This window comes from Pyrus communis, chromosome 17, assembly GCF_041283825.1.
Source record: "Pyrus communis isolate YQ-2024b chromosome 17, ASM4128382v1, whole genome shotgun sequence".
In the NCBI taxonomy this organism is placed as follows: domain Eukaryota; kingdom Viridiplantae; phylum Streptophyta; class Magnoliopsida; order Rosales; family Rosaceae; genus Pyrus; species Pyrus communis.
In genome coordinates, this window is record NC_142581.1 from 4199748 (window position 1) to 4223699 (window position 23952).

Here is a 23952-nt window from a genome sequence, read left to right on the forward strand (position 1 = left end):
CTTATTGTCGAATAAGTTTAAAATTCCAACACAGTACAAAAGACGTAACGATCTTGACAGTCATACGCAGTTCCAACCCAAAACCCAATTGTCAAAAGAACCTCACACCTTTCTCAAACTCTGTAGGCTAGTTGGTATCCACATTCCCAAAGGGCTAAATGGACCATATCAAATCAACCCAATCAGATTGCAAACAACCCACATCCAAATCAAACACGGGTCAGAAAAGACCCAAATTTCAAATCGGGTTAGTCTTCTTTGTCTGTCTTCCCCTAAAACCCTAGACTTTCTGTTACTCTATTGTCACAGAAAACGCATAAGTTTTACTCTTTGAAAATTTAAGGAACCATGATGTCCGGCGGTCGGCACCAAAACAAATTCGCATGGAAGCCAAAACTCGGCGTCAAAATCAACGAAACCGAGGTCGGAGGCCGGTTCCGGCCGGTGTCGGAGATAACGGGGGTCTGCCAGCGCTGCAAGGAACAGATCGAGTGGAAGCGCCGTTATGGAAAGTACAAGACACTGACGGAGCCCGCCAAGTGCCAACGTTGTACCAAACGCGCAGTCCGTCAGTCCCACCAGAAGCTTTGTGCTGCTTGTTCTAAAGAACAACGTGTTTGTGCGAAATGTTGCTGTCGTGTCGAGCAAATTGTCGGAAAAGACCCTGCGGAAGTGGAGTCTGAGCAGAAGAAGCTTCAAGAGGTTTGGTTTTTTAATGTTATTTATTTAAAATTTTCAGTTTTTAATTGGTTTTCGATTCGGAAATTGATAGGTTTGTTTTGTTTTGTGGAAATTGTAATGCACAGGCGATCAAAAATGCAAGAGAAAGATATAGGAGGAGTCTATTGCGTGCGGTATGTTCTCGAATTTGAACACATTTGTTTGTTCTTGTATTGGATTGTGAATCAAAAGTTGCATAATTTGTGATCTCGGATTGTATTGTAACAGATGAATGCTGGAAATTCTACGGGTGTAGCGAAAGCTGCAAGCGAGAAAGGAGACAAAGCGGGGGACCTGTTCCCCTCTACCTCGCTCGAAGAATATGCAGAGGCAAGCAGAGATGATGAGGATGACGACATTGATGATGGTGAAGGTGGTAGCCTTCTGCATATTTTTTGAATCACATAAACCTACGCACAATTTATACGTTATATATTTATATGCGTAAATTGATAAAAGAAAAGTTAAATATTTGAAGTAAATAAATAATCTTAGATCATGCGAAAAGAAACCCTTATAAATCAATTAAAGCAGCTGAATTCATATAATAAAATCGGTCTCTAGAATTTACATTAAGAATAGAGAAAATAATATTTAATAAACAACTAATTAAGAATAGAGAAAATAATATTTAATAAACAATTAATTGAATCACATTATTGTTAGCTCATTGTGAGGTCAAGCCCACCCCACTCCCCCTTAGTGTAGATAAGATCGTTTGTTAATAAAAAACAATCATTTGATAACTAATTTAATCAAATTATTATCCGCTTGTGAAAGACGTTTTTTATATCCGGCATTGCACGCCTCTTAAGATGTTTTGAACGTGTTTAAAAATAGAGAAATTGAATCACATTATTGCTAGCCTATTGTGAGGTACAAATTAAAAAAATAATTATTATTATTAAAAAAATACTGTTAAAATGACGAAACCTCTGCCTTATTTGATTCATTATTTTGGGATGCCTTTGAAGGTTTTTTATCTTGGGGGTATTTTTGTCCAATTACTTTTTGAAGCTTGGTGACACCAAAATCACTATTGACCTTTTCCATTGGCTTTATATATAGAAGATTAAGCTTTTTAGCCAAATGGTTGCGGAAATTGGTATAATTATGTATATTGTTCTTTGAGATTTTAAATTGATAGAAGTAATTTTTGAAATTGTTCACCGTCAATTATTTTGATCATTCCATAAAAAAAAATTTGTCAAATTAAAAGTAATTTTCGTCAAATCAACTTCTTTACTTGAATTGGTATTTTCTTCAACGTGACTTTGTATTAGTTGTTCATTATGTTACAATTACACTGAATTTGTTTCATTTTAGTTTCTCATTGATCAAAGACTTTGAATTCAGTGTAGTCTAAATTAAAGATTCTCAATCATCAACAGTAACGTTAATGGACTATACACAAAGGGTAGTGGTAGTGGACTTGAAGAGTCAAAGTCTTTGCCACGAGTCTTTATGTATGGTGGGTCGTTTGCTTGTTTACTTTTCTAAACAAGTAGGGATTGTGTTGTTAACTTGTGATGTATTCTTATGGATAACGCTTGGTAGAAAAATCTCACCGCTAGCAAGTTACAAACAACCCGTCAAATGGTCTCCAGCTATGAGTTAGTAAACGTCATTTAACAAGCATGTCTCTTTTGCAATGTGACTTTTGTGGTAAGGTGATAATATTATGCATGCGGATTTTTGTTAGCATTGATGCATTTTGCGATTACATATCTATACTATTATTAAGAGAACTCTTCTTGTCAACTTTTTATTATTTTTTTTTCTTATTTTGCCGTCACTTTTGATACACAATACTTACATAAGGAGGGCAAAATAGTAATTTTATATCTTTTGCCCCCTTTTTTTTTCCTATTTTGCCTTCACTTTTGATACACATACTTACATAAGGAGGGCAAAATAGTAATTTTGTATCCTTTGAGAAAATGACAATCATATCCTTATTTTTCCTATTTTACCCTCACTTTTGGTACACAATATTTACATAAGGGGAAGAAAACAGTAATTATGTAATATTAAGATAAAATATTCACTTATTAAGAGAAATTGTCCCACCACCATTTTTTCATACTCTTTTTAAAATTTTAAAAACTAATCACACTCCTTAATAAAAAAAACAAAAAACAAAATGAAATTGTTCACACACACAGAGTGTGTGCTCATTGGCTAGTATTTTCGATTTTAAGTGCACTTAAACGACTGAAATATAAAAGGTTTATGCTAACTTGGTCGCTAGAAAAGCCACATTGAAGGGTGATGTCATCGACCGGAGTGTAGACAGAGGGTGAGTCTGTGGCCACGTGTAGGGTTATGATTAAACCTCTACTCCGAGTTGTTATGTTATTGTTTGCATGCACAATTATTGAAAACCTAGGGCAAAACAAAAGTAGTGGGGCATGAGGCCATCTCCAACCAAGAGCTGGCCAGATGGCTCATTTTAGCCCTTTGATCCTCTAAAAAATTAATATTTTAATGAACAGTACAGAGTCATATTTGCCTCCATCTCCAATTGAGGGCCAAAGGGCCATCGGGCTCGTTTTAGTCCTGTTACAAAAAACCGTCTCCAACTGAGGGCCAAATGGTCATAAGGTCAAACATAATTTATTATTTAATGTTGTTTCATGTTACTTAATTTAATTTAATGTTGTATAATGGCTTAGGAAGTTATAGGAAAAAAAATAGAATTTCAAAAAAATATGAAACAAATTTTGTAAAATAGAAGTTATAGGAAAAAAAAAGGTTTAAATTCATTAAAAAAAATTGAATACAACAGCTAGTCAGCTAACCGTTGGATTCAAATTTTTGTTTAAGCATTCATGTTGGTTATATCCGACAGGAATACTCAGCCCTCTGGCCCAGCCCGGGCTGGCTGACTGGCTAGATTGGGCCAGCCCTTTGGCCCTTTCAGATTTCGTGGGGCCCACAAGCCCTCTGGCATAGCCCTCGGTTGGAGACGATTTTCGGGCTATTTTCAGCCGTTTGGCCATCTGGACCATTCGGTTGGAGATGGCCTGATTTCATGGAGGAGTTCATCGTTGATTCATCAGGATAGAGATAATTTTTAGTATGTTTGAAAATATATGACTGGTATATCAAGTGTTATAACACAATTAATTTTTTTTTTTAAGATTTAACTAATTGTATTATGACATTTAGTATACTGAGTTATGTTTTTAATACTAAAAAATCTATTGGCGTGATGACTTTTCAAGCCACTAACTAATATAAGATCATGCATGAAACTTTTTCAAATATGACCTTGTATTCGTGGTTCAATACGCTACAATTATATTGAATTCGTTTCATTTAAGTCTTTTTAGAACAGGATGAATCAAAGACTTTAAAAGGGAGTTCATCATCTAAAAAGATGCAGCGCACTCCAGACAAACAATACCAGCCAGAGATTTGAATGTCAAATATTTGGCTGCACGTCTCAATCATCAAGAGTAAAGTTAATAGACTTGATACAAAGGGTAGTAGACGAAAACTCCAAAGTCTTTGCCACTAGTCTTTATGCATAGTGATTTGCTTGTATACTTTTCCAAACAAGAAGTAGAGATTGTGTTGTTAACTTGTTATATAGTCTTATGAAAAATGCTAGGTAGAAAAGTCTCATCACTATCAAGTAACAACCAACCCGTCAAATGGTATCCAGGTATGAGTTGTTATACGTCATTTTAACAAGCATGTGTCTTTACAATGTGATTTTTGAGGTAAGATGATGTTAATACGCGCACAAATTTTTGTTAGCATTGATGCATTTTGCAATTTACATGTATTATTGATTCTAAGTGCGCATAGACGATTGATTCTAAGTGTGCATAGACGACTGACATACACTATTCTTATAAGGTACTTGAACAAATTAATACTTAATATACTCGACCATCCTAATATAATATAGTTTGGCTACAATGATATTAGGGGATGTCCTCAATCAGTTGAGGCATTGAGCTTTTGCCTAGCTAAGTTTATGTTGACATGGTGTATAATTTATATAACCAAAAAGCCAAAAAGCACATTGTATTCGAAGAATTTATGTTCATCTGTTTTGAAATGGAAGTAATATAAAGCCAACATGTTACAAGAAGACTGGTGTTTTACTAAAATTTATGGTTAAACTTCTACTAGTTAAAAATTAGTGATAATTATGCGATTCATGAATGAGATGCACAATAGATATTGGGTGATATACCCATACACACTCCATCTTATTTTTTCTTAGCCATTGGATCGAATGAATTGAAAAAATCAAAAAACAAAAATTAATAGAGGTTTAGGCACCACCCTATATATTATACAACAATATGAACCATTATTTATTAATGTGAAACATTTTAAACCATGAATCTACTCTCAAAACACATTAGTATAAATAATTAAAGGAAAGGAGTGGAAAATATACTTTCCATATCCATTTTGAGTAGTGTTCTGAGAGACAAATGGCCACAAATATTTTTTGTAATCTGTCGGGAGCTTGAGGTTTCCAAATTCAAATTTCAAGAGGTTGGGTTAGCCTCACCAGAAGACGTGAAGATTAGCTTTCAACGTCGTGATCATGGAGATGGTATCTCATTCGACGGGGCAAATGGAATTTTGGACCATGCTTTTGCTCCCACGGATGGAAGGCTGCATTTGGATGCAGATGAACGAACCTGATCTGGTTTGAGGCCTCCAAGTAAGAACAAACTTGATCTGGTTTGGGTGGCTACGCACGAAATAGAAATGGCCCTTCATGAATTTAGTTGCAAAGATAAACAACTATAAAGTAAAGTTGTTGAGTGTCTGATAAACTTATTTTGTAAAAGTACTTTTAACTAAAAAAATAGTGTCTGAATGTCTGATAAACTTTTGTATAAAATTGTTATAAGCATGTTGAATGATTAAAATTGATCATCATGCTTTAAAAATAAAATAAAAAAACGTTTTTTTTTTTTTGAGAAGTATGGTAGACTTTGCTTGCGCGTTTCTATGCTTCTCATATTTAATGTTCCAAAATTTTTAGTAAGCTATTTTTTTTTAAAGCATCGCAACTCCAAATCAACCCTAATCACTTAAGGCATTGGGAATCGGAGGAACTGTGCACCATCAGTTCGGAAATTTTCCTTCAGCATCTCAGCAGGTATGTTGTCTCCGATTTCTTTGAATAAAAATTCAGGCAACGGAGAGTTGAAGCCCACCTTCGAAGCTGTCAAACTCGTTAGGAATTTTATCGACCAAGGCTTTGAGCTCCGGTCTAATGAACCAGGACGTCTGACATCTTCCAGTATCCAAATCGTAACTTATGATATTGCTGCATCGATAGCCATTGTCATATTTGGTGGTTGAATTAGAGTTTTATCTCAATCACTTAATGTATTAATCAAGCATTGTAATCGTAGGTAATTTCCTTTTACTAACCTCGGTATAAACCAGGGAGAAATACTTAGTTACTGATAAATCCTTTTTTTTTTGACAAACGAGAAGATAATTTGCACTGAATTTTTTGAACTATGGGAGAAAATTTAAACTCGAAAATTAGTGGGTTGAAGAGAAAAGCTCTATCTACTAAGCAATCCACCATTTGTTTGACCAATCAATTAGTTACCTTGTTATTGATCACAATCTGTTCTTTTCAAATAATATTACAAAAAATGCCACGGTAATCGTAGGTCATGTTTCTAAGTTGTGTCATTTCTCATTTCCTAATTTATAACATATTGTTGATCAACATAAGTGTTTTGTAATTAATATTGTAATCAGTAACTTGAACTTCGCTTTATATTGTATGGAATCCACAAATCGTAAACCATGTATGGGGGTTAATGCATGTCCTGTGTCGAAAGGTCAAGAAAGCTAGTGACCTAATGACATGGGAGCCAGCAATTAAAACTCTAGTGAGAAGCGACCATAACTATAACGGTCCTAAGTCAAAAAATTTCTTGTTGAATAAGTTTCAAGTTCCAACACAGTATGAAAGACATAACGATCTTGACAGTCTTACGCAGTTCCAACCCAAAACCCAATTGTCAAATGAACCTCACACCTTTCTCAAACTCTGTAGGCTAGTTGGTATCCACATTCCCATAGGGCTAAATGGACCATATCAAATCAACCCAATCAAAAGCCTAATCAGATTCCAAACAACCCACATCCAAATCAAACACGGATCAGAAAAGACCCATAATTTTAATAAATTATGGGTCGAATTTAGTTAAGAAACGATTGAGTTACGAAGTTTTGAAAATTACCCAAAGAGTTTTTAACAGAAGAACCAAAATGATGGATGGTGGACAATCTCAGGAACCATTTCTATTGATTTTCAATCTCAGGAACCAAAGTAATGAGTTATGCAAATCTCATGGACAATTTTGGCTATTTAGCCAAATAAATAGAGACTGAACAAGAAAAGAGAAAGAAGCGTATTCCTTTCAGCTTGTACAAACGATATTTTATACTAATCTATATTATGATTTAAACTCAAGTCGCAATGATTTGAAGAAGATAAACTAATCTCCACAAAATTTTAGTCCTTTATTGCGTACTACGTGCTTAATCTCGAAACTCAGTTTTAATTGTAATGCTTACGAATCCGAAACTTGGGTTTGCGGTGACAAAAACATTGGGCAAATGTTTTTCTTCCAATTCTCGTTCATCCACTATTGTATCAATGTTTGCTTGAAGTTCCTTAGTCTAATTACTTCAAAATTCTGCATGTGTTTTTGGTCAGTTATGTAGATTCTACCATTGTAGAAATTGAAATTCATAATATTCTTTAAAATGTTCTTATTAACAATTTTGGATGATATGGACTTAGCATCAACTCATTCAATTAGTAACGACAATTAAATGCCATCTTAATGGTTTTGTCAATGTTCATCATAACAAATTCATGAATTTTTTTTTTCCTTCTAGATCTTGAGTGCATATTCACTGTTATCTGCAATGTTGTTACAAAGTCTGAAAGTCCAGATGAAGCACTGGAGATGGCAAAACTTATATCCTCAAAGATTACTCAAAAACCAACCGACAAGCCTGCATTGCGCTTAAAGATGTATGATACCATTGTGATCATGACTTTAGCTTTTTATTATTTTGAATGTACTTCTGACCGTTTTTGTTTTGTTTACAGTTTGTTCAATCTGTACAACCTACTGGAGAACCCATATAGCCGGTTCTTAGTCTACTTGAGTGCTCTTAATTTGGCTATCCATGGGAAGGTCACTGAACATGTCATCCCTTCATTCAAAAATGTGGAAAGTTTTTTGAAAGAGTGGAGTATTGAGATCTCTGATCAGAGGCAGTTATTTCTGACCATTGCTAATGTTCTGAAAGAACACAAAAAGTATGCTTTGTAATCTTTTTTCTATATGTACATGTCTTTCCTCGATTTGTTTTAAGAACAGTTAATTATATTTTCTGTTGTATTTTCAGCTTGGCAAAGGAGTCTTTCAAATTCCTGACCAAGTACTTGGCGACATTTTCTGGTGAAGATGTGCATACGTTGAGTGAAGCCAAAGAGGAAGCTATACGTACAATTGTGGAATTTGTGAAGGCCCCAGACATGTTTCAGGTATATTTGTAGGATCTTGTGGAATTTCAAAATTTTTTTGAACTAATTCTTTAGTCCATGTTTCTCTTTGGTGACTGTTCATCCTTATTTACAAAATATGTTTTTTTTTTTGTGTTGTAGTTTAGAATCAACTCTTATAAAGTTATAGTTTAGAATCAACTCTTATAAAGTAATTTATAAATATTATTGTGTTTCTGGCATTTTGAAGAAGCTACTATGCTTCCTCTGCAGTTACATATAATATCTGTATAAACATGACGGAGTGCTGGCTTAATTTCATCACTTCAAAACAACTGGTTTTTGGCAGTTGGCTCTGATGATCATATTCCCCCCTTCCATTAGGCATTTAGATAACTGATGTGTTGGTTTGTTATGCTGCAGTGTGATTTGCTAAATTTGCCTGCTGTAGAGCAACTGGAGAAGGATGCTAAGCATGCATTGGCATATCAGCTTTTGAAGATCTTTCTGACTCAGAGGCTGGATGCTTACTTGGAGTTTCAGGCTGCAAATTCTGATTTACTGAAAAGCTACGGTAAAGTTTAGTTTCATCTGACTGGGTTTTCTTCGGATTATATACATTTTTCTGTTTGTCTAAATTATGCTTTCTGAAATGTTATAGGTCTTGTCCATGAAGACTGCATAACTAAGATGAGGTTGATTTCCTTGATGGATCTTGGTTCTGATGAATCTGGACGGATTCCTTACGGTGCTATCAGGGATACTCTTCAGGTTAGGTTGGCTTACCTTTCTGGTTCTAGAAGTTTAAAACTGACATCATGGTTAATTATGCTTATGCACTTATTTTTGGCAGATTAATGATGACGAAGTTGAACTTTGGGTGGTAAAGGCAATAACTGCTAAGTTGATGGACTGTAAAATGGACCAGATGAACCAAGTGGTGATTGTGAGGTTAGTTGGTGTTTCGTACCTTCTGCGTACACACAAAGATGCATATAGTTGTTTATTCATTCTTTTAGGCTTCTTTGTTCTTGAACTGAATTGGCCTTTCATCTACAGCCGCTGTACTGAGAGAGTATTTGGGGAAGAACAATGGCTTACACTAAGAACAAAGTTAGCAACTTGGAGGGTAAGTAACTTCAACTGCTTTTTCATTTTTAACTGACCACTAAGAACCGATTCATTGCTATGGTATAACAAACCACCCTTTGTATTGCATTGTCCATAAATCTTCATTATATAATCGTATCTTGACAGAGTTTCTCATTGATAGGGTAATATTGCAAATGTTATCAGCACCATTCGAGCTAACAGGATAGCTGATGATGGATCACAGGCAGTGCAAGGCTTAGTTATTCGTTAGAAACTTACGGATCTTAATGTAGGTGCTTGATTGACTTACGAGAGTTTGAACGAACGAGTGTTATTGATTCCCCGCTATTTTGGAATTGGATCAAATGTTTTGAAAATTTTGACAAGAAAATAGTCTCGTGTTGGTTACAAATGGTATATCATTGTACTCTTGCGAAATGATGATCTACTGCTTATATCAGTAGCAACTTCTGTTGCGTTTAACAGGAAAATTCTCTTGTCCGGAAGTTGTAATGGAGCATATTCCAGCCAAATTGAGGATCATATGAAACTGTTTTTGTAAGAACTTTTGTTGACAAGTGCTTTTATTAAAAATACACAAGGTTTTACTAAAATCAATGTTTCTTGGAAAAAGGCTTGGGCGTGCTTTTTGGAGAAGCACTTGGCATGTGCTTGTTTAGAGAACGCTTCGATCTAGAAGCACTTTTAAGTTTCTCCCGCAATTGTGTGGTCGTAAGTGCAGTTCGTTTGTAGAAATAGTTCTGCAATATAACGCAAATTCAGCATTCAATTGGGTTCAAACACAATAGATAAGAAAAAACACACTCATATCATGGTCAGGCTTACCCATAACCTTTAAGTCTAGCCAGATTACTCTAATGTTGCTCATCATCTCCCAATCGTATCGTTGATCTCTGAGAAGATCGTTTCAGATATGCACTGAACGGATTCATTCGTAGCGCAACCTGGCATGCTAGCAAAGACATCCTCGTTGTTCCTTTCACCGTAGTTTTGATGTAATTGCAATGCAAACTCAAGCCCCCTCACAACGTCATTCATTGACGGCCTTTCCATCCCACTGTCATTGATGCAACTCATGGCAATTTCCACATACTTGTTCAAACACTCGGTTTCAATCTTACCCTTCATGTTCGGATCAATGATTTGATCAAGTTCCCCGTCGTGATGACAACTCTTGGTCCACTCAGCCAAGTTCATTTGCCTCATCTCCACTGCATGCACCACAGCCGGTCTTGCACACAGTACTTCACACAACACTACACCGAATGAGTACACATCGGACTTCACTGTCAGTTGTTGACGTCGGTAGTATTCCGGGTATAGATACCCAAAACTGCCTTTCACGACCGTGCTGATGTGGGTCTTGGACATGGTGGTTGTGCCCATTTTCGACAATCCAAAATCCGAAACCTTGGCCACACATTTCTCATCCAATAAAATGTTTGTGCTCTTCACATCACGGTGGATGATAGTGCCCTGGGCATCACTGTGAAGGTAGCGCAACCCTTGCGCGGTGCCAATGCAAATTTGGAGCCGTTGTCCCCAGGAGAGAGGTGGGTTGTCGGTGTGGTAGAGGTGATCAGCGAGGGTCCCACGTGCCATGTAATCGTACACCAAAATCATCTCATTTTTATCAGTACAATACCCAATGAGAGACACCAAATGGCGATGTCTGAGTTGTGAGAACAGCTCGATTTCCGTCTTGAACTCGCGGGCTCCTTGCGATGAATCGGGTTTTAGCCGTTTGATCGCAACAGGAGTGGCCCCGCAGTCGATATGCCCTTTGTACACATGACCGAAGCCGCCAACACCAACAATGAAACTTTGGCTGAAGTTTTGGGTGGCGGCTTTGATCTCCACCTGTGAAAAGTAACGACACAAATGTGTTGGTAAAGATGATGACCCATCTGAGGTAGTGCCCTTGACTTTCCGCCACCGCCTCAAAACCAAGAACCCAAGGACAGAGAGTCCAAGTGTTCCGCAAGCTACACAGACAACCGTGGCAAGCAAAGGAGTTCTGGTGCTAGGTTTTGATGGTGTCCCCGATCTGGTGCTAGGTTTTGATGGTGTCCCCTTTGCTGGGGCTATAGGAGGTGGGTCGGGGCTTGGTCCGGCGAGATTCTGATTTGCACTGAGTTTGAACATTTCGAGTCCGTTCAAGATTGCGTCGTTGTAATTAGTCAACCAATCCTTCTTGCTTACTTCCAGCGCAAGAAAGAGATTGACTTTCTTCGGGATTGCAGGGTCCCCCGACATGAACACAACGTAGTCTCTGTACACTGGTCTTCCATTTCCACCGCTCCACGTGATTATATCTGCCATTTGCTCAACGGATTGATTGGAGATGTAGATATGAAATAGCCTGTCTCTGGGCATCGTAACATCACCTTCAAACTCACAAAAATGAAGCCTAACCAAGTAAGCAAACATTGAATCCACAGGGAATTCCCAGGTAAGATTGTAGCTCTTGTTTATGGTCTTGTTCATGCCCATTGAGCGGCCGGTTTGGTAAACTTCTTTCGGAGCGGAGTACTCTGGTATTCCAGAAAAATCAAGCTGAACGCTACTGTTCTGTGGTAAAACACTAAGCTGCCCACTTATATCGTCTAAGTACTTGTAGTCGTCTTCCAAACCATCCCACTGGCGGTACATACCAGTGTCCTGATCGGAATAGATCCGCCTTTCGTCACCGATATTGATTCGGTACACCATCTCCAGAGCAGTGTTGTTCTCGATGCGAATATTTTTTTTGCTGCCTACATAAGCAACCCCAACTGGGCTCTTGGGTGAAGTGTAGTAAAGATATGGGGGCATGGAGATAATTTCAATCCCATTGATAAACGCGTAGGCATCTGGGCTTGCTTTGCTTGGAGTGAACGTGATATTCAAAGTCTGTCCTGACTCAGTGTGGAGGCAGAACTCTCTGTATATAGTATCCGGGCCAGAAGCATCAGCTGTGGCTGAAGTGTTGAAGTCGTGGAGAAGAGTAAAGCCACCGGCTTTGACTGAGAAGAGAGCTTGGGATCGGTTGAAGTGGGGGGCGTATGAAGCTGGGTAGAAATACAAGCGAATGAACTTTGGGCCGGAAGAGAGTGGAAATGTGTAGGTAAATTCAAAGCGGGAAAGCCTTGCTGTGCTGTAAGGCGCTTGGCCAGAATAATTGGGGAAAGGTGCTTCTTTGGATATGGATTTGTTACCAGCTGCTCGGAATGAAAAAAAAGATGTGTCAATATCTCAATCCCAATATCGGGTGTCTTGGCCGTATTCGGAACCGGAAGAGCCACATCGAAGGGTGATATGTTCAGGCGGATCGTAGATTGGCAGCGAGTCCCCGGCCATGTGTAAGGTTATCATGTGGCAAAAAAGGGGAAGGAGAAGAGGAGTGAGAGTTTTATTAGTGTGTTTGCTGTTGGGGTTGTTCATGATTGTAAGAAAACCTTAGAAAGGGTGAGGTGTTGCCTGTTTAACTAATTTTCTCACTGGAATTTGTAGTCTCGTCAATTCAATCAGAGGATGTGGTTGGAGAAATAATACCCCCTTTCTGGAGATACAGTAAAATCTCTTATTATTTACTTGTGTGTTTATTGTCACATCATCATAAAATTCTTTGATGTAGAAAAGAACGACTTTTTTGCTAACCAAAATTGTCATTAGCATCAGCTTTATGATCAGCTCCTCCTCTTTAAGTAAAATCGGAGCTAGAACGATGTGTTGTGGTGTATGGCACTTGGCGAACGGAGGACGACAACATTGAAGGTGGTGCTTTGGATATGGATGTGATACCAACTGCTTGGTGTGCTTCTAAAGGAGAAAGTGTTTGAGTATCACCATTCCAATTTCATTTATCATACCGATCGAATATGCTGCCAGAATAGCCACATTTTATGGTGATATCTTTCACTGAAATGTAGATCGTTGGCGAATCTCCTAAAAAAAGTTGATGTTCTATCATAAAACCAATTGGTAATATGGAGAATAGCGCAACTTATTTACAACTCCATACATGGTGGACGTACAATAGGGGTGACAATGGTGTGCAAACACAAGCAAGGAAAGGTAAACAAGAAGAGTCAGCCAGGGTTTGTTCAAAGTCTTTGCATGGAAAAGACTTGCGCTGAAGCATCACTTGGGCAATTTCCATTCCTTTTCGTCTATCACATTGGATGGATGTATCTTCCTGTCATGATGTGTATGCTTTTACTTAAGACTTGTGTTCTTGACTACGGGATAACACACCCGACTTAAATATTTTGCTTGGTTCCCAATGAACGACACAAGTAGCTTTGGCGGGGAGTAGGAGGGGAGGAAATCGTACTCCCTAACGACACAAGTAGCTTTCCCAATGAACTTTGCGGATGGAAGACGATGCCGAAGGTGCTTCTTTGAATATGGATGTGATACTTGCTGCTTGATGTGAATAGGAGGAGAGAAAATCGTACTCCCAAACCGAGTACCTCAACCTCAGGAGTACAAGAATAGGAGGAAAAAGAATCATACTCCCTAACCGAGTACCTCAACCCCAGGAGTACAAGAATAGGAGTGATGGTCTATCAACCACATGTAGAGATTCAATCTCTTCCATTAATATAGCATCCACCCGGAAATGACCTTTAAGTTTTTAGCATGTTGTTGATGTCAAAGCTTTACTACACGCTGAATTAAGCATGATCTTGGAATATGCACTTGAGATATTTGTGCTTCACTCATTCTTTCTGCACACTTGAAAATTAAGCATCCTTAATGTATTGATCGAGATATTTAACTTAATTTGGAAGGGATAATATTCCTTCACGACTAATTCATTTTTATCTTCAATTTTAACAAAATTTGACAGATTGTTTCTATTCTTCCGTCGACATACATTTGAGTTTAATGAATGAATTTTGCCTTTTGATGTTTTGTATGTAACTTCACCAACATCGTAGTGGAAGTGTATAATAGAATTTTTATCATTAATAGCCAACATCTGTTCTCTAATTTCAAATACCCTTAAAAATTAAAATCTAATTACACCCAAAAAATCAAAACCTTTTTTATCTTCTGCGTCATTGTTCAAAGAGGGAGGGGAAACACCGGGGAGTCGCATACCAATTGCCGGAAAATGTAGAACTAGCCCACCAAACTTCCAGATTCAACGGTCTCATCTCTAAAATCACCATTGATACCATTAATTTATCAAGGGGATTCTTTGTTCTTGAATTGTCTTCCACTATCTCTCTCTGTGAAAATTCATAATTTCTTTTCCAATTCATATTGATAAAATGCCCATAATTTCTTTTCAAATTAAATTGCTCATTGTGTGGCTTAATTGAATTCTCCCTCCCTTTATTATAAAAACATCATGTACTCAAAAAAAAAAAAAAAGATCATTGATTCTCCTTTTATAAACTAAACACGTACCTTATCTATGTCAAAAAATTTCTGCGGAAATAAAAAGAGTGAGCTCAGAAGTGAATGTCCATTTCATCTCAATGCATAAAAACACAATTTGATCAATCATCAATCAAGAATATAAATGGAATAGGTATTAACCGCGGTTAAAAATTGGTATCCGTTTACCAGTTTATTTTAATATAAATGAATACCCGTTTGCCCATATATATTGTCACAACCCGTCCCGGAATTTTTAATTCCGAGGACGTGAAGTTACGAAGATGCCCTTAAACGGGACTAAGGGGCGTAAAGTTGGCATTGGTTTTTACCTGAAGTTCCTAAACTAATGTTAATTGGAATATTCATTAGTTTTAGGGACTTAAATTTAAGACTTAGAACTAGGTTTATATGTTATAACTTGATGATTTGGGGATTGGGTAGGAACCCCACATCCCTCAAATCTCTCCCCCATTCCCGTACCTTGTCCCTCTCTCTCTCCTCCCTCACAAATCTCTCATTCTCTCTCAGTTCTCTCTCTCTCCTTCGAACTCACACGGACCACACACAAAACCACCCTAAAACTATACCAACGAAGGATCTAAGACCACCATCGTACTCCTGAAGACCACACGAACACGATGGTACCAATTTTAGGTGAGTTTCACTTCGGAAAACATGGATTTCAATTTCACTGTGCGTGTGCACTGTTCATGCACACGTAAAACTTGATGTTTTTGGGATTTTGAAGCTTGTAGGAAGCTTGGTGAGGTCCTAAGGAGCCTCGGAGTGCTTCGTTTGAAGGATTTGAACGTCGGGATCACGAACTGTAAGTTCGGTCGAATTTTCGTATTTTTGGAAAAGTTTGATTCCGTTGTTTTTAGGCCCTAAAACTAGTCCAACGTGGTAGATTATGATTAGGGCTTCATTTTGGTATAAATTACGTGAAAAATGGACGTAGGAACATGGAGAACGACAAGTTCAAAGTTTGGCCGGAGATTTCGGGGCTTTTTCCGGCGAATCCACGGCGAGTTAGGGGTCAAGGCAGGTATGGATGTGTTCGCCTCGTCAATACCTTCATTTTGATATATAGTACGTCGAAAATGGTTAAGAAATGAAGAAGTTATGACACTTTGAAGTTTACCCAGAAATTCCGGCAAAACACCCACCTCCGGCGAAACCAGTCCGGCGACGCGAGGAAGAAGACGCGCGCGTGGGCAGCGCGTGAACAGGGCCCGTGGGGGCGCGTGAGAGCTCCAAATTGAGTTCTGAAAATTGTCACGTGTTCGTGACGTCGTGTAGATCACCGTGGTATATCCATACACCCAAATTGAGCAACTTATGAGAAAGTTATGGACGAATGTTTGTGTATGTGCGTTTAATTGATGATTTTATAATTATTCTTTTATAGGTGAAACTTGTACGGACGACGAATGTAACCAAACTATGCGTGAGGGTTACGAACCGGCTACTTATCAGTGAGTGGGCAGTTATTTTTCAGTACATATATATATATATACGTATGCTTGACGTATTTCCCAGAAAACGTATTTTAAAAGAAATACGAATTAAATATCCTGTCATATATGCATCATATTTTAATATGTGCATTACCATAATTATGCATACTGTTGCATGGTGCTGAGGAGGCCCAGGTAAACTACATTTAATATACATTTGATATACGTACAAAATACATTTGATATACGTATGAAATACGTTTGGAATACGATTGAAATACTATCATCACATGCATTAGTAGTGGCATACAATTATATATGTGTATTTGGTGCTGTGGACGCACAGGTAAGTGCCAGGTAAGTGGTATTCATGTTTGTATTCAGTAGTAGCTTGAGATGCTTAGAGAGCTCATAATCTGCACCCCCGGTGTTAGTGCTCCCGCCCGTGGCCAGGGCACAGTCCTTCACGTGATGTTCACCCGCACCACACGCTCAGCTTGGATCCAAGTTAGGTGCACAGTCTTGTCGTACAGACCACATTAGGTGGTTCCGACTCGTAGGTGACCCGCGATTATTCGCACAGTCTTCACGTGATCGTAGCACTAGAGCGTATATATATTACACCCAGTCTTGTCGTACAAACCACGTTAGGTGGTTCCGACTCGTGTGCAGATTCAGTTATTGAGTTTGAGATTTGAGCTCTATATGCAGCCGTACAGGTCACGTTAGGTGACTTCCGGCTGCCAGATTATATGTTATTGATGTGAGTTATGCTTGAGCACTTACATTTCATTATGAGTTTCCGACATGGCATATTCTTGAGCATGAATGATATACCCTTGAGCATGTTTGGCATATTTATACATACGTATATATGTTTATTTTCTGGGAAACTATACTTGTTTTACGGCGAGGGGTTAGTATATTCAAAGAGAAAAGAAGGTTCTGAATAAGTTTGTTTTGCTGACCCACTCAACTTTGTTTTGCGCCCCTCCAGGTTTAAGATATCAGAGCTTGGTGGCTACGAGGAATCCAACGGTGTTCTGACAGAATGGCCAAAAATTAGGACTCACCTTTGGGTGTTTCATCTTAGAAATTGTATCTTTAAAGCTTCCGTACTGTGTAAATGGTTACGTCACTCTCACGTGACGGCCAGCATGCCCTCCTTCGGGACGGGGTGTGTCAGTTGGTATCAGAGCCTAGTTTCAATCTTGGACATCTTGAGAAGTTCTAGTGAATTCTGTCAGAACTACACCGCCTCGTAGCAAACCACGTAGTTAGAGGAACTTAGTCTCCCTGATTTAGCTGTTAGGGGAAACTATTATTTTGGTGATTCAGTATATTATCTGAAAGGGACATTTTAAGATGGGTTATGAGTTGAATTTGAATCACCTTATGAAATGATGAACCTGAGGGAGCAAAGTGATGGATTAACCAATTGGAAAAGATGTTTTAGATTGTGCAAGTCAAAGGAATCTTCCTTTTGACAGAAGGGTTGAGACGACTACCTGGTTTGAGTTATGAACTTGTACCCTGGTGGAAACAGGAGTATAATTCGTTGTCACCGAAGGAAACAGCCGATTGAGAATTGTTTAAGGACTTGTTTAAAGAAAAGAATTATTCCTTCGGCATCTTATGATGGTAGAAAGCAAGAGTTTGCAAATGTGAGACAAGGAAAGCTGACGATCAATGAGTATTATAGAAAGTTCTCAGACTTGCCTCGTCCCATTCGAATATTGCTGCTATTTTGATTGAAGTGTTATATTGTTTTAGGCTGGGTGGCATAAGGCAGTGGTATTTTGGGTGACCACTATCCATTGTAATTCTTACCAGGAGTATACAAGATGTTGTTGAGCCTTGAGGACTCTGAGAACATGTTCAGCGAGAGTAAAGAAGAATGATAAAAGAATGGGAATCAAAAGAGGACGATAAAGTTAATGATTCGCCATATCAAGAATATAGAAAGATTCAGAGCTTCAAGAGAAGTGAAGCTAGAGCTAATTCTTCCAACTGAGGTTTTAATGCCATTGGTCAAAGTCAAAGTGATAGATTTACTGGAAATTCCAGATTCAGAGTCAAGGTGACTCGAGTAAGGGAAATGTACCTTGTGCAGCAGGTACAAGACTAAACACTTTGGAAAGTGTGGAATCAGTGAATGTGTTTGTATAGACAGAAGGGATATAGAGTTATGAATTGTCCCTAGAATTAGTTATTACCCGACAGTTTCCTTGATACCACCAATATCAGTCCAGCAGGTGTTTGGATCATTAGTTTGGGTTATATGAACTGTGGGTGCCAAGATGTTTGATAAGTTGAATGTTCAGCCGAACAGACCACGAAAGGTGGATCCGGCTGACACATGAGGAATTGATGAGTAAGTCGTACAGGTTACTATAGGTAACTCCGGCTAATATGCTAGCATAACTAGTTGAGCTAGAGAATCAGCCGTACAAGTCATTCTAGTTGACTCTGGCTGATGTATTTCGTATTATGAATGATGTTGCCAAAGAAAGTGATGATGGAGCATGATTGAGGTGTTTATATGTAATTATCCCTGTGTGGAGTAAGATGGAAATGTAACACCTTCAGGAATTGTTGCTTACTTATCGAGACAACAGTGATTTATCTGTATTGCGGGCTGCAGACCGTAATATTTATAACTTATTTGTTGGATCTGTTAAGCAAGTAAACAAGTAGGTTACCTACATGAGTTGTTGTTATTCAAGGTGTTCAATAAAGGTGAAAGTTAAAGTTATACCAGTGAATTTTATTTTGTGGGATATCGAGGAAATGAAAGTGATTTTATGCACAGTTTAATGGCGTTAAATCATGACAAGATGGATTACTACGGGAACTTAGTTACTTTCCATCGATTTGATTGATCAGAGATTACTTTGGTGGGCAGGCAAAGTGGATTGAGTTAGGCCGTTAACATTGCTGTGAGAGCAAAGAGATTGTTATCAGAAGGTTACAAGGGTACTCATCTTATGCGGTACTACATAATGTTGCTCCTACTAATATGAAAAATGTAAAAGGGATTGGACACTTTTTCAATGTTTTCCCTGAAAGTTTACCTGGATTGCCTTCAGGCAGAAATGTGAAGATCAATATCGATTTGTTTCCAGGTATAAAATTTTATGTTAGAGATTAGTTCATGATGAGTTAAGAGAATTGGAAATTTAGTTGAAAGAATTGGTTGATAAAATTTTCATTCAACCTAATACAACACTTTTGAGGAGCCCAGTTCGTTGGTGAAAAAGAAAATGGACTTTAAAGACTATCCATTGATTATAGACCATGGAATCGGGTAACGATTGAGAACCGTTATCCATGATGGTGTACTGATGTTTAATGAATCAGCTCAGAGGTATTTGTGTAATTTCAAAGATCGACTTGAGGTCTGTCCATTACCAATTGAAGATTTTGAGCGACGTTGATCCTAAGATTGTTTTCTAGACTTGTTATAGTCTTTATAAATTTTGGTGATGCTATGCGGATACTCATGCTGTTTCATAAGTTGATGGATGAAGTATTCCAGGAATGCCTTGATAAATTGTTATCATTTTCATGGACGATATTCTGGTACATTCTGAGCCAGAGCAGAGCATGTAAACATATTAAGTCGGTGAAGTAAAGATTGTTAGAACGTTGGTTGTATGCTAAGTTTAGCAAATGCTAAAGTTAAATGAATCAAGTGGCATTCTAAGATTTGCTATATCTGCTGAAGGTATTCAAGTGAATCCTTAAAAGGCAGCAGGAATTGAGAAATTGGAATAACCACGAGCCGTAATTGAGATTCGGAATTTCTTAGCTTACCAGACTATCTTGGATGGTTGTGAAAGATTTTTCAGTCATTGCTTTGTCATTGACGAGATTGTTGAGAAAAGAGGTTATGTATGAGTGGGAAGGAAATTGTGAGCAAAGGATTCAACAACTGAAGCATTTCCTCACTCATGCACGTAATTTAGTATTCCCAGAGAATAGTGGTAATCATAAATTTTTAGTGATGTTTCTTGAATGGTATTGGATGCATGTTGATGCAAATGTTAGGGTGATTACATACGTTTCACGACAAAAGGAACCTCATGAAATGAATTACCCTACTGGTGATTTGGAAGTCATGATTACCATTCTTGCTGTGAAGTTATGAAGACATTATATTTGGTAAGAATGCAAGATTTTTACGAATCCAAAAAGTCTCCAATATCCATTACTTGGAAGGATTTTGATATGAGGCAGCGAAGGTGGATTGAATTGTTTAATGAACATGATTGTACGACCAGGGTGATCGTAAAATTGTTCTAGCTGATGCACTTGGTGAGAAGACTGCGGTAAGAATTAATGTCTGGCACGCTTGCCAAGATTGTCTTCCTGTGGATTGGAAATCAACTGAAGTAAAGTTGAGAATGGAAGATTGAGAAGAAGTTGTAATTGCTAATTTTCAAGTTAAGTCTTTTTAGTAAGGTCGTACTCAAGACTCAAATGGTTAACGAAGAAAATTAAGAATTAACCAAGGCAAAGAAAGAAGGGAAAAAGAAAGATTGCTGAGTTCGAGAATAGGATGGTTATGATTGAACTTGAAGTGATTGTTGATAAATGTACCAAGTTAGTACATTTACTCCAGTGTTGAGTAACAACCACAGTGCAACAGTACTTATATGTTTTATGGAGAAGAGATTTGGGTTACGGAACTGCTGAGTTTCTTAAGTATGTTAGTTGCGCAGTTTCCGATGTAACGCCATAAGGACCATGAAATGTGTCGATTTTTGCTGATTTGTGGAAGAAATGCTTCTGGATAGAGAAGATTCGATCACGAAAGAGTTTTGGTAGGCCCTGAAACTATGGATGAGTCTTCTCAAAGTATTCAGGTGATTAAGTTTAACCTGAGAGTAGCCAGGAATGGCAAAAGAGATTAATAGTTGAACATGTCACTAATCGAGTGTTTAACGTAGATGATCTTATAATTTTGAAGTTTTCACTTTAGAAAAGTATGATTCGGCTGGGAAAGGAAAGCAAATTAAGTCCTAAGTACATCGGACTTTATGTGATCATCGAAGAGTAAGTGAAGTTGCTTGAATTACTTCCAGAGTTATTGTAAGAGCATGATGTGTTTCATGATTTAACATTTTTTAGAAATTTCATCACGAAAAGAAATAATGAGATTTGGAAAGGAGACAAAATAAGTCTTAAACACATCAGACCGTTTTTAACCACTAAAGGAATCGATGAAGTTGCATACAAGTGGTGATGTCTTCAGAATTGGCTAAGGTGCATAATGTATTATATTTCGATGCGTTGTCACTAGTTGCCTAAACTCCATGCAACTATTGAGAATTAATCCGGATTAGACTGGTTGAGGAACCAAGGACGACTTTGGATTGGAAAAAGAATGTATTGAGAATTAAGACAGTGTAATTGGTAAAGAATTTGTGAAGAAAGCAGTCAGTGGAAGAAATTACGTGGGAGAAGGAGAATCGGATGAGAGAGATTTACCCGAAGCTATTGTATGAGTATAGATGATTTAGTTGGTTGTTGGAATTTCGGGGACGAAATTCTATAAGGAGGGAAGATTGTCACAACCCGTCCCGGAATTTTTAATTCCGAGGACGTGAAGTTACGAAGATGCCCTTAAACGGGACTAAGGGGCGTAAAGTTGGCATTGGTTTTTACCTGAAGTTCCTAAACTAATGTTAATTGGAATATTCATTAGTTTTAGGGACTTAAATTTAAGACTTAGAACTAGGTTTATATGTTATAACTTGATGATTTGGGGATTGGGTAGGAACCCCACATCCCTCAAATCTCTCCCCCATTCCCGTACCTTGTACCTCTCTCTCTCCTCCCTCACAAATCTCTCATTCTCTCTCAGTTCTCTCTCTCTCCTTCGAACTCACACGGACCACACACAAAACCACCCTAAAATTATACCAACGAAGGATCTAAGACCACCATCGTACTCCTGAAGACCACACGAACGCGATGGTACCAATTTTAGGTGAGTTTCACTTCGGAAAACATGGATTTCAATTTCACTGTGCGTGTGCGTGTGCACTGTTCATGCACACGTAAAACTTGATGTTTTTGGGATTTTGAAGCTTGTAGGAAGCTTGGTCAGGTCCTAAGGAGCCTCAGAGTGCTTCGTTTGAAGGATTTGGACGTCGGGATCACGAACTGTAAGTTCGGCCGAATTTTCGTATTTTTGGAAAAGTTTGATTCCGTTGTTTTTAGGCCCTAAAACTAGTCCAACGTGGTAGATTATGATTAGGGCTTCATTTTGGTATAAATTACGTGAAAAATGGACGTAGGAACACGGAGAACGACAAGTTCAACGTTTGGCCGGAGCTTTCGGGGCTTTTTCCGGCGAACCCACGGCGAGTTAGGGGTCAAGGCAGGTATGGATGTGTTCGTCTCGTCAATACCTTCATTTTGATATATAGTACGTCGAAAATGGTTAAGAAATGAAGAAGTTATGACACTTTGAAGTTTACCCAGAAATTCCGGCAAAACACCCACCTCCGGCGACGCGAGAAAGAAGACGCGCGCGTGGGCAGCGCGTGAACAGGGCGCGTGGGGGTGCGTGAGAGCTCCAAATTGAGTTCTGAAAATTGTCACGTGTTCGTGACGTCGTGTAGATCACCGTGGTATATTCATACACCCAAATTGAGCAACGTATGAGAAAGTTATGGACGAATGTTTGTGTATGTGCGTTTAATTGATGATTTTATAATTATTCTTTTATAGGTGAAACTTGTACGGACGACGAATGTAACCAAACTAGGCGTGAGGGTTACGAATCGGCTACTTATCAGTGAGTGGGCAGTTATTTTTCAGTATATATATATATATACGTATGCTTGACGTATTTCCCAGAAAACGTATTTTAAAAGAAATACGAATTAAATATCCTGTCATATATGCATCATATTTTAATATGTGCATTACCATAATTATGCATACTGTTGCATGGTGCTGAGGAGGTCCAGGTAAACTACATTTAATATACATTTGATATACGTACAAAATACATTTGATATACGTATGAAATACGTTTGGAATACGATTGAAATACTATCATCACATGCATTAGTAGTGGCATACAATTATATATGTGTATTTGGTGCTGTGGACGCACAGGTAAGTGCCAGGTAAGTGGTATTCATGTTTGTATTCAGTAGTAGCTTGAGATGCTTAGAGAGCTCATAATCTGCACCCCCGGTGTTAGTGCTCCCGCCCGTGGCCAGGGTACAGTCCTTCACGTGATGTTCACCCGCACCACACGCTCAGCTTGGATCCAAGTTAGGTGCACAGTCTTGTCGTACAGACCACATTAGGTGGTTCCGACTCGTAGGTGACCCGCGATTATTCGCACAGTCTTCACGTGATCGTAGCACTAGAGCGTATATATATTACACCCAGTCTTGTCGTACAAACCACGTTAGGTGGTTCCGACTCGTGTGCAGATTCAGTTATTGAGTTTGAGATTTGAGCTCTATATGCAGCCGTACAGGTCACGTTAGGTGACTCCCGGCTGCCAGATTATATGTTATTGATGTGAGTTATGCTTGAGCACTTACATTTCATTATGAGTTTCCGACATGGCATATTCTTGAGCATGAATGATATACCCTTGAGCATGTTTGGCATATTTATACATACGTATATATGTTTATTTTCTGGGAAACTATACTTATTTTACGGCGAGGGGTTAGTATATTCAAAGAGAAAAGAAGGTTCTGAATAAGTTTGTTTTGCTGACCCACTCAA

The 23952-nt window shown here is 38.3% G+C and overlaps 2 protein-coding genes, 1 long non-coding RNA gene and 1 pseudogene across 3 annotated transcripts; 3 read left to right on the forward strand and 1 right to left on the reverse strand.

Annotated features, from left to right (window-relative positions):
* Positions 1-300: 300 nt before the first annotated feature.
* LOC148689287 (uncharacterized) lies at positions 301-1150 on the forward strand. The gene is made up of 3 exons (XM_088689805.1): positions 301-702; positions 807-854; positions 949-1150. The coding sequence occupies exons 1-3, from the start codon at positions 349-351 to the stop codon at positions 1117-1119; spliced, it is 573 nt and encodes a 190-aa protein (XP_088545931.1). The 5' UTR covers positions 301-348; the 3' UTR covers positions 1120-1150.
* Positions 1151-7602: 6452 nt separating this feature from the next.
* Positions 7603-9749, forward strand: LOC137749504 (uncharacterized). The gene is made up of 8 exons (XM_088689514.1): positions 7603-7768; positions 7847-8059; positions 8149-8287; positions 8669-8819; positions 8907-9016; positions 9099-9196; positions 9305-9374; positions 9519-9749. The coding sequence occupies exons 1-8, from the start codon at positions 7701-7703 to the stop codon at positions 9606-9608; spliced, it is 939 nt and encodes a 312-aa protein (XP_088545640.1). The 5' UTR covers positions 7603-7700; the 3' UTR covers positions 9609-9749.
* A 425-nt stretch (positions 9750-10174) lies between these two features.
* Positions 10175-12781, reverse strand: LOC148689288 (receptor-like protein kinase FERONIA pseudogene; annotated as a pseudogene).
* Positions 12782-16101: 3320 nt separating this feature from the next.
* Positions 16102-20702, forward strand: LOC137723214 (uncharacterized). The gene is made up of 2 exons (XR_015958115.1): positions 16102-16206; positions 17186-20702. It is a non-coding gene; the product is annotated as an uncharacterized LOC137723214 (long non-coding RNA).
* The last annotated feature ends 3250 nt before the right edge of the window (positions 20703-23952 follow it).

Excerpts from the sequence above, each read along its gene's own strand:
- LOC148689287 (XM_088689805.1), top strand. The coding sequence starts at position 349 with ATGATGTCCGGCGGTCGGCACCAAAACAAATTCGCATGGAAGCCAAAA. Across the intron at positions 703-806 it reads AGCAGAAGAAGCTTCAAGAG|GCGATCAAAAATGCAAGAGA; the intron begins GTTTGGTTTTTT and ends TGTAATGCACAG. Across the intron at positions 855-948 it reads GGAGGAGTCTATTGCGTGCG|ATGAATGCTGGAAATTCTAC; the intron begins GTATGTTCTCGA and ends GTATTGTAACAG.
- LOC137749504 (XM_088689514.1), top strand. The coding sequence starts at position 7,701 with ATGGCAAAACTTATATCCTCAAAGATTACTCAAAAACCAACCGACAAG. Across the intron at positions 8,288-8,668 it reads AGGCCCCAGACATGTTTCAG|TGTGATTTGCTAAATTTGCC; the intron begins GTATATTTGTAG and ends GTTATGCTGCAG. Across the intron at positions 9,197-9,304 it reads AACCAAGTGGTGATTGTGAG|CCGCTGTACTGAGAGAGTAT; the intron begins GTTAGTTGGTGT and ends TTTCATCTACAG.